At 38.1% G+C, this 11,301-nt stretch overlaps 1 protein-coding gene across 1 annotated transcript in view; it reads right to left on the bottom strand.

Annotated features, from left to right (window-relative positions):
- Positions 1-211: 211 nt before the first annotated feature.
- Positions 212-11,301, bottom strand: part of RPAP2 (RNA polymerase II associated protein 2) — a 39,865-nt gene continuing 28,775 nt past the window's right edge. The window contains exons 12-13 of the mRNA XM_063298253.1: positions 1,746-1,895; positions 212-506 (exon numbers count right to left, since the gene is read on the bottom strand). Of these exons, the coding sequence (XP_063154323.1) occupies position 506; positions 1,746-1,895 (151 nt within the window). The 3' untranslated portion in view covers positions 212-505. The remainder of the gene's footprint in view (positions 507-1,745; positions 1,896-11,301) is intronic.

Here is an 11,301-nt window from a genome sequence, read left to right as displayed (position 1 = left end):
GTCTCTCTTTCATGTGAACAAAGACCTCTCCAACTTCATAATTTGTTAACCAAGAGTAATTTAAAATTGAGACTAGTTTCTGATTTCCTTCTTTTGCAACCGACTGAAGTTATGTCTTTTTATTAAGAAAATTGAAAAGGCCTTCCAGTTCCAATGAATCTGATTTTTCAGGACTCAAATAATGGACATATATGAAAATATGCTCCCTATGAAATGATACAATATTTTCTTGAGAAATTAAAAGTATATGCATACACAAATTCTTTGACGTTCTATTGGTGCAACAATAAAAATGGCATAGATGTTCTTCAACTTGAAAAAGGAGTTCAATTGTTGAAAAATTAAATTTATAAAAACAAAACAAAAACGTAACTAAAGTTCTTATTGCTTTTTTAAAGGTCAGTATTTTTTAATCATAAAAGAGCTTCTACTTGTTTGATAAATTCAGTTGTGGAACATTAATCCCATCTCTGGTCAAGGGAGAAAAGTAAGATGATCTTCTTATTCTGTAAGTAAAAAATCCACATAAAAAGTTTGAGCGATACCATAATAAAACATTTATTAGACGTCAAATAAGTAATTTCAAAAGCCTACACATGAAAATACAAAAATAAAATGATACTGATTGAAAATATACTTATAAAATAATATAAATGTTCAGTGATTCCATTCCAGAAATCTTAGTAACTCAAAATCACCATTGCAACACAAACACGAAAGAGGTGAGAAGAATTTCTCAAAACAGTGTCTCTTCAACCCATCTCTCATGCTTCTTCTAACATTTCTCATCGAGAGTTAAGACACAGAACCAAGAGTAGTTCTCCACCGTCAGTGTCATGAGCACTGATGGTGAGCAGGAGGGGGCCCCTATCCAGGGGGGAAAGCGTGTGCGTAGTACTGAGGAGTTGAGCAGCCATTCAAAGAGACACAGAACAGACCCACCTTGACTTCTGGGGTTTATCTGTCTGGGTTTTTCCCACGCTTCTTCAGTTTGTTAGGATTTTCTGTCTTATGTAGCAGTAATAAACACTAGAGACCTACTCCTCATCTCAGCATGGTTTCCTGACTGTTAGGACAGTCAGTGTGAGTCTGTATACCTCCTGTCGGGGGTGGGGGAGGCCTGGGGAGACCCTGGGAGGCCCGGCGCAGGCCACACGTGAGCGCAGGAAGGCCAGGAAATGGAAGGCATGGTGCGAGCACAGGAAGGCTGGGGGACAGAGGGTGCAGTGCAGTGCGAGCGCAGGAAGGCCGGGGGTACTTAGCAAAGCAACTTGCGACCTTCCCTGCTGGCTTCCCCATTGACTTTGCGTGTGGGAAGCTGGCAGGGAAGATCACAAATGATGATCATGTGCCCGTGGGACGCTGCAACCGTCATGAATACGAGCCAGTTGCCAAGCCCCTGAATCACAATCATGTGACCGTGGGGTGCTGCAATGGCTGCAACTTCAAGGACTGGTCGTAAGTACCACTTCTTCAGCACCGTAGCAACTTCGAATGGTCGCTGAATAAGTGGTTGGTAAGTGAGGACTACCTGTACACAAGATGGCTTTCATTTTGAATGTTAAGGGAATTCATGCAACCTGCTCCTGACTTGTTGAAAGTTTGGGTGCAACCACTGATACAGTATGATAAATTGGAAACTATGGTTAGTGTTAATAATAGTCCTTATCTAGGCTGCCTGCTAGGGAATCTTGTATTAAGCAACATAGAAAGAGACTCACAGGAGAAAAAAAAAATTAACTGACCAGTGAGGAAGACAACCACTTCTAAATATTTTTGTTAAACTTTCCAGGTCTTCAGTTTTGATACATAATTCTTCAAGCAAGGTAGCAAGGAACTGTGTATATCCTTTATTCCGCTGAGAATGTGCAAAAACAGGAATAGTTTCTGATAATCTGAAAGGCAAAAATTGAGTGTTTTCAAAAGGATATAATCTTACCATGTCAAATAGGTTGATATATATGTCAAATATGAATCAAGAAGTAATCACAACATTAATCATTTTGATAATTAGTTACTTATGGAAATAATTTTTATAAAGTTTTTTAAAAGTCCCAAAAGTAATTTGTAATAAATTAAAATAAGAACAAAAATAAGTCACTTTGAAATAGAGCAAATTCCAACCATGTTTTCCAGCAGTAAATAAATATTAAATTATCTTTGACAAATGCAGGTGGCTGTTTACTAGGATTTGACTTTTAATGGTAAGGCTCAGGGAAAGAGCCCTGCAACTGGAAACTGTTTCTAGTTAGTAAGTGTTGGCTAAGTCAGTGGATCCACATCAAATAAAGGATATAGGCGAATAGACCTGCCAAAAAAAAAATCCCTGATCAAGAGGTAAAATTCTAGTGATAGAAAATAGGCTGTGTTTAAGTGAACTTCCCCCCCCCCTTAATCTCTAATGGAAGTCCATCAACTTCTCATGGAACCTTAAGGTGTTGAAAAACCCAATTCAAGGCCTTATGGACACATTAAAATTATTAGATCACCAAGGATTAATGATATATTCACCCAATATTATTAGATTTCAAATGCAAAAATATCTGTTATATTTCCAAAAATGAGGGTCTGACGTTAAAGAACCAGAAAGCAGACAATATAACACAATTTTTTAATTGGATGAGGGGAGGAGGAACAGATCCAGAAAGGTATCAGACATCTATTCCAGCATGGCATGGGTACCCCTACATGTCAGAGCCTTATAGGTTTTAGATACAAAACAGTGATCCTTCCCCTGAACTACATGAACCTAAAGGACCAGAAGATATAGAGCAGGGCAATTTTTCTATGAGTGAAAAGTACAGCATAATCTTGACATATTGAAATTAAAGTTCTAACCTGGAATCTATTTTGCACTGAAGAACAAATAGTTCACGTTCCTTTTTTATATCTAGCCTACTAATCTCAGTTCTCAGTCTGTACCCATTATGTCTGTGAAACAGCGATTTTGCGTTTTTGCACTTGCCTTGCTCTGTGTCATGGCTTTCTACAAAAGGCTTGGACTCTTCACCACAGAAGCTTTCCCAATGATTATTTAATTTAGCTTTACTCACTGCCACAGGGCACATAAAATATGAATATAACTCTCGGAAGCTGTAGGTCAATGGGAGCAAGCAAGTAATCAGAACAGTGCATTTTCTGAGCTGAGCCTCCATTACTTGAAGCAATTCAGTACGTGAACTTAAAAATAAATAAATAAGCAGACGGCACATGAGGGCTCTGAACTTGGCAGTTTAGATGCAGATCTAGATCGCATTTGCTCAGCCCAGGAACTTCTTTGTAGTTCTGTAAAGCTAGGAACAAACACACATAGGCTGATATTTTAAGGGAGCCATTTTTTCCTCCATTAACAGCACACCACCTGGTGAAAAGCTTTTACAAAGCTGCCTAACAGTTCAATAATAATTGGTGTAGACCAGTGTTTCTCAACCTTGGCAGCTTTAAGATGTGTGGACGTCAACTCCTAGAATTCCCCAGCCAGCCATGCTGGCTGGGGAATTCTGGGAGTTGACGTCCACACATTTTAAAGTTGTTGAGGTTAAGAAACACTGGTGTAGACAATGAGCTCCTCTGCTAATGGGGGCTGTAGTTCCTGGGAAACTCAACTCCCCATAGGCATTCCACAGGTGGCCACATTCAGCTTTGGAGCTATTGTATTCACTGGAGAATTCCCTCATATAAGTCAACCTGGATGAGAAATAATCTACTCCGCTACAATCAGCAGAACTATGAAAGCCACTAACAAGATTGGAGGGAAAATAAAACCTGCTCACATTCTGCCCTGATTGGTGCAAGCTGGCAAGGCTATGAATAAGGCAGCAATTCCTCCACCTAAACCATTTCCATGGGAAACTGGCCCTGCTTCTGTGCCAGTCCTGCATATGTGGTGTCCCCAATGGCAGCCAAGCCAGTTTTCATTCAGCTCAGCTACCCAAAGACTCTGTCGATCCTTCTGTTTCACCATGAGCCCTTGGGCCCCAGAGTGCTGGGAGTGGGATACATTCCCCACTCTGGAAAATTCCTGTCCATCTGCATGGTCCACAAGGCATCATAGCATAATGGCTAAAGGGCTTTTCCTGGCTAAATCAGCTGAGTTTCATTGTGGTTACTATCCTCCTCGTTGGCTGAGTGGGGAGAACATAGGTCAGCTTTGGTCATTCCCACAATAGGTGCTGTTAGGATAAACTGTGGACAGTTGCAGAAACACCCTGAAGGGTGTGAGTAATGAACAGCACCACTAATCTCATTTAGGGTTGCTCTGCAATTCAAAAGATGAATTGTCAATTTTTTAAAAAAGAGGCGGGGAAGACTAGGTCAGATGAACAGAAACCAGTAATACTATAAAGCTGCACTTGATACCTCATCCCCCTCTGGATCACAAGAACTTTTTGACACCACAATTCTAAGAACAATAGTATTTGGTACGATCAATGGCAGACAAAGTAAGTTGTAGTTCTATCATTCTTGCTTTTTAAAATTGTAAGCTACCCAGAATTGTTTGGAGTTGGGCAGCCTCTAAATTTAATAAAATAAATAAATAAATGAATAAATGAATAAACCTGAGATTTTTACCTTCAATAAGATTTCAAAGTGACATTCAGAACTTTTGCCCATATCCAGTGGCTTTTTCATTTCCTCCACTTGCAGGTTTTGCCCATATTAGAAGAGAAAATAATACCATGGAGAAATGGTTTCAAACTGTGTTTTCAGGGAAAAAGAATTCTGAGGACTGGACCCAATTTTATGACCATTTTTATGGCAGTCGTTAAGTGAATCCAGCTGCCCCAATGGGCGTTTTTTTGCCAGAAAATGGCAAAAAATGTTGCAAAATGTGGTCATGTGACCCTGGGACTCTGCAACTTGTCGTAAATGCAAGCTGGTTGCCAAGTGCCCAAAATGAGATCATGTGACTGCAGGAGTATGCGCGCGCGATGTTTTGTGACACTCGGAAGTGCTTTACAGACTGTAAAGCACCCATTCTGAGGCCATTGTAACTTCGGACCATTGTTAAATGAACAGTCGTAAGTCAAGGACAACCTGTACTTATGTAGCAAGGCAATTTTTTCAAGTTTGTTTGAAAGTGACCTGCCTTTACTGGCAAGTGAGATTCCAAGTTTGCGTTACATCAACACATACTACATATATCAGCATTGTTTTATTATCTACATTTGATCTAAACAATGAACATTTTATTTCTCAACCTAGTGCCCTCTGATACATAATGCATAATCCCCCAGCCAATATAGTATTGTCTGGATTAACTGGGGATTTTGGCAAATCAAACATATCTGGATAGTATGAGGATGGGGAATGTTGCTTTATACCTTTCCACCAACCATATGGTGAATAGGTCTTCATAAAACCGAAAAAAGCTAATGTCTCAAAAGTTCGTCAGAATGTTAAATCAATCAGGATTTGTGTCTATTTCACATATGTTACACAAGAAAAGCCTGAGTGAAAATTCATGTAAGACAAACAACGAGCTATTATTAAATAAGCCATTAAGTGACATCTGGTTTACATGAAAGATATTTAGAGTCCCTCTTCCTCTCTTTCCTACCAAAATGAAGAAATGGGAAATGAAATATTAACTATTAGTTTCCTTGTAAGTAAAAGCTGATAAAGCAATGATAATATGCAATCAAATATTCTAGCATTAGAATATTTGAATTGTTCCTATAAGAAAATAAAACTTAAAAACTTCTGAGCCATTCTCCATAATTGAGGTCTTAATTGGATTAGATAGAACTGGAATGGCAGCTATCAGGAAGAGCAAGTGGGACAGTTGACAACCCTTGGAATGGCAGGTTAGGACAGTGTTTCTCAACCCTGGCAACTTTAAGATGTGTGGACTTCAACTCCCAGAATTCCCCAGCCAATCATGAATTCTGGGAGTTGAAGTCCACACATCTTAAAAGTTGCTACAGTTGAGAAACACTCTTAGAGAGTAGTTAGGTCATATTTCCAGTCAGTAGCATGCTATCTGTTTTCAGAAGTCTACCCTCCCACTTACAATGAATCATGGAAGAGCTCATTAGGCTTATGCTCACTTTGTATCCTTGCCTTTTGTTCCTGCACTTCTCCATGTGCTGGAGCAGGAAGTCTTTTCTTCCTCTGTATTTCAAATTTAAAGCCCTGTTTGCCCACTGAAGGCAATTAACCCACCGTGGTTGATGGGCTGAGAGAGACACCACACAGATGATGGGAGGTCAAAGGATTCATCTCTACTGTCCTCCTTGTATTTTTAGACACATGGAGTAAGTACATGTGTGTACCCTTTCTGAAAAAGATGTTTTCTTTTTATATACTCCATGGATAATGGTACCACTGCCTATTCCTTTGAATGCTTGTGCAGCCTGGAATTGTCCAGTGTTTTGGTAATGTTCTATCATTCCTGAACAGCAGTGCTGCTGGCTGAGGCTGATGAGAATTAAAATCCAATATAAGGACACACACAAAATCTGTCTTTAGGGTGATTACTGGTTGGAAATACATGACTAGCAATTTCAAGCTATTGGAAAGTGAGTCACAGCCATCTAGAGCACTCTCTTGTTGAGTATGACCAAGGAGTTCCCCAACAGTAGTATTCTAGTTTTGTGTGTCTTAAAAACAATGTGTTTTTTTGTATGTATAAAACCTCAATTTTATCTCCTGGCTCAGCTCAGGCAACAAAATTAAGAAAAATGTCTTAACATGGTTTTATATCTTCCATTGCTTAGTCCTGGTTCATTGGTTTAATGCCAAAAACTACCACGTCTCATCAGTTAAAGATGAGCCTGACTTAGGCTGGTTGGCTTGATAAGGCTTCTCCCTAGAAAGGTAACTTTTATTGTAGAAATATGTCTCAAATTTTTACTTCATTAAATTATCATAATTATCACGCCTACCTGAGATAAAACCATAATGTTAAATTTCTTACTGTTTGTAATTCAGGCATCATCACTGCCCCCCCGCAATAGCTTTTAAAAAAATGTAATGGAAAAGGGCCAACTTCAAACAGAAAATAATGGAATTCAAGAATTCTATGGTGGAATGTAAATCAGGATATACTGATAGATTTTAGGAAAATGTGTGGTATATATGACTACCAATATTTATAAAAGAAATAATAAAACAGCTCTCTCTCTATATATATATATATATTAAAGGTAAAGGTAAAGGTTTCCCTTGACGTAAAGTCCAGTCGTGTCCGACTCTAGGGGGCGGTGCTCATCTCCGTTTCAAAGCCTTGGAGCCGGCGTTGTCCATAGGACACTTCCGGGTCATGTGGCCAGCATGACTCACGGAACGCCGTTACCTTCCCGCCGAAGCGGTACCAATTAATCTACTCACATTTGCATGTTTTCGAACTGCTTGGTGTGCAGAAGCTGGGACGAGCAACGGGAGCTCACCCCGCCGCGCGGTTTCGAACCGCCGACCTTCCGATCGACAGCTCAGCGGTTATTAGATGGGTAAAATATTTAAAAGTCCAGGAATGGATTTATGATAGAAAAGACAGAGATTTGGTCTTTTAATAATATTTAATAATATTTTAAATAATAAATCATTTTAATAATTAATTTTAATAAGATTTTTACTAAGGTTCTGGTTCTGAAAATTCTTGGGCTTGTATTGTGCCCCCAAACATTCTGGTCTTTAGAATTAACACAATGCTGTGCTGCCAATATTTCCATACACATTAGTTTGGTGGATCTTAAACTTCTAGTAAAAAGATAAAGGTTAATCAAATGTATTCAAAAACTTGATGTCTTTTACCATCCAACCAACCAACCAACCCACTATTTCAACATTTTACAATAGTTCATAACTTTATGAAATTTCTCAAGCTTAATATCCCTTAATACGGAAAAGGAGTGAAAATGAGCTTTTATGATACATACAACAACTCAAAAGGAGCTCAAGGTATGCAGTAGGCACTGTTCTTCTGGGAGATGAATGAAGACTGAGCATGCAATGCTTGCTGACTACTATGACAGGGAACATGGAAGAGGAGACTGAATAGAATATGAGTATCCTGCAAGAGGAGACTGAAAAGAATAGAGTATCCTGCAAGAGATACTTCGGAGATGCCCCTTTCCCCAGGAGAACAGGAGAATTCAACCCTGTGATCCTTTATCCTACATATCATAAAGTACAAAAAATCTTAGAGGGGAACTGCCTGAAGATGTAGGACAGCATGTCTAGCAATTATGGAATACTGAATGGGGGGGGGGGAGAAAAAAAAGCTAGGCAGAGAAGGAATGGGGCATTCTGAAAGAGAGGAGGATTCCATGGGACTTCCTTGCAGGGAAGTATCCACAGGACTGCAACTTTAGTCCTACAGTGCAAGATTTATAAACAAACATTGTGCCTTTGGAAAATGCAAGTCTAAATAGTTAATGAAATATGTTTATGTGGAAAATGTTTTCCTCAGCTATGGCATTTTTTGGTGCATATCTTAAAAATTCTGGGTAGGTCTTCATGCATAAACAAAGAAAAAAAATAGCACATAGCTAGCACATATTGTTTTTTGCCTAGGAACTTTAATAAATCATTATCGCAATATAATAACTAAACAATGTAGCAGGGAAAATTTTAAGGCTTATTTAAAATACACATTTCCCTCCAAAATCAGATATTGTGCATTTGTTAGAAGTGTCCCAAGACGCTGAGGAAAACATAAACCCCAAATGACCCATCGTGCCTCAGCTTAATCACAGTAAAAGGTTGTAATGAAAAAGATCCTCTGCCTTGCTTAATGTTTTAAGAGTTCTGCTTTTTCCACAATACTACTCAGCCAAACCTGAGAGACATGTGAAAAGCTCAAGGTTAAGAACACAACTCTCAAAAGTTAAGTTCCACTAAAATCAGTGAGATGCACTCACAAATAAAAAGGAGGCAATTTGAAAAATTCAACAGTTTGAAGTCTTTTGTTTTAGTACAGAAAGAGTTAAGTATGTTCTGCTTTTAATTTAGGAGAAAAATGTTATGGTTTTAGTTCTACATATGTCTTACTATACTTAGTACTGAGTAAAACTACACAGGATTGCATTCAGAAGGGGAAGGGAAATTTATAGCATTATATTTTTATGTAAGTGCAAACAAAGCAGAACTGACTGGGTAGCTCTGTACCACCAGACTGACATCCTATCATTTCAGCTTCCTTCTAAACTGATAATGCAAATGTGTAAAGGATTAATGAATCCTCATTAAAGAAATGCTGTGCATGCATCGCGAGAAACTTGTAGGAAAATCTGCCTGATAAATATCTCAGAGATGGTGGCACATTGTTACATTTTACAGTAAATTTACGATGCTTTCAATGTCAGTTTCCTTTGCCTATTCCAAAATGTAAGTGTGGAAGAGCAAAAGAATTCTGCCTTCATCTGTACTGGAAACAATAAAAAAACATACACATATACAGAGTCACTTTTTGAAATAATATTTCATTTCTCTATGAAAAACTAAATGTAGACTAGTTTATTTCTCTGAATCATCATAGTATGCAAAGGAACACATTTGACTGAAAAGAGACGCAAGGCAGTCCAAAATTTATTATTTTTAAAAAAGGCAACCCTATTACAGTAACTAGTCCAACACTATAAAAACACGTTTTCTGATTAGTGACTGTAATTCTGCCATTTTTACATTTTTGTTGTTATGAGTTAGCTTTAAAAGACTACCCACTTATAACTTGTGTTCAAGTTTGAAATAAAAGCTTGACAAAACATACTGACAAAAATCTTGTTAAAAGCAAAAAGAGTTGCCTCTAGAGAAGATTTTCCATTAGAACACATTAATATTTGATGGATGGTCTTGAATTGGAAGCATCTAACTTACAACATCAATATGCTGCATGTTTTAAAGACAAACTGGGAACTAGATTGTAGGGCAATTTAATCAAGCTCACTTTATCTGAACAAAGGTAATTAAACCTTTTAAAATGAAATGTCTACCTTAAATATTTTGATACCAGCTGAGGAGCCAGAAAACAAAAAGGAAACACATGGGGTGTTATTTTCCCCCAAATTTAGATTTTATCAACTAGGAATATTTGTTGCTGAATTGTAAGAGATAGGTCTACACTTCAATTTTCATAATATTTGATGTATTAATATATAATGGATTTCCTTAAAAACAAATACCATTTGACTAATTTTAAGTGTCGCCCATTTACCTTAAAAGAAAAAAAAATTACATGGAGTAGAAACTGTGTTTTATTTACATTTTAAATTTATTCTTGTATGCTAATGAATTCATATGATCTGCCCTGCCCTGACATATGGTGTCTTTTAACCCTATGATTGGAATAAATGCTATAATTCATTTTGGTTTTGTCTACTTGCGGGCCATACACTTAAATCAATGAAGAAGCGGGAGGAGGAGGAAGAGATTATGATTTCAGGCTAAGGGCTTGAATTCTATCACTCTCTTTGGATCTGCAAGAAGTGAAGTGAGTTACCTGAGCTGACTGCTCCCACTGCTGGCAGCTTCACCAGATGCAGCCTAGCTCAAACCCCACTGAATCACACAAATGTTGGCTATTTTCAGAACTTTCAACAAAGATTAGCTTGCAACAGTAAAGAATAAATGAATTTAAGAAAACTAATTCATCTCCACTGTCCAAATCAAACCATTCATATAATCTGAAAGGACAACTATTCAAACTTCGCTCTCAAAATAATGCTTTGCAACAGGCTGTTGCAAACATTAATTGCTATGTAGGAAGGGGAAGGAAAACATACAGCCGTATCTTCTGTATTTGAAATTACAGACAATCTTCCACAGCCCTGCAGCATCTATCCTATTAGCCAAAAGTCACTCAACACAGAATCCAGGAAATAGGTTTTATGATGTTCAGTTTTAAAAACAGAAGCATCTAGTATTATTTTAAGGCTTTTTAAAAACTTTTTTTAAATATTTTTTTTTTAAAAAGGGCAAATTCTGGCCTGATACCTCCAATCACTGCCACATTGTTTGTAACTGAGAGACTGAAATAAAGTTTTAAAACATGCTCTCTATTCATAGAAGACTTGCTCGTCCTTGATATAAACAGTAATATAACCAAAAGCCTATATGTGAATATTTATGTCACAGTCTCAAAGAAAAAGAATGACCAGGCATATGATTGGAGGGGTAGGCGGCAGTATTGCGACCGAAAACTCTCCCCATGACCCGAGTTCAATCCCAGCAGAAGCCGGATTCTCTCTCGGGTAGCCGGCTCAGGTCGACTCAGCCTTTCATCCTTCCGAGGTCGGTAAAATGAGCACCCGGCTTGCTGGGGAAGGTGACAACTGGGGAAGGCAATGGCAAACCACCCCA

This window comes from Candoia aspera, chromosome 3 (assembly GCF_035149785.1).
Source record: "Candoia aspera isolate rCanAsp1 chromosome 3, rCanAsp1.hap2, whole genome shotgun sequence".
In the NCBI taxonomy this organism is placed as follows: domain Eukaryota; kingdom Metazoa; phylum Chordata; class Lepidosauria; order Squamata; family Boidae; genus Candoia; species Candoia aspera.
The sequence above is the reverse complement of the archived record's forward strand: the minus strand, read 5'-3'. Positions and strand labels throughout refer to the sequence as shown.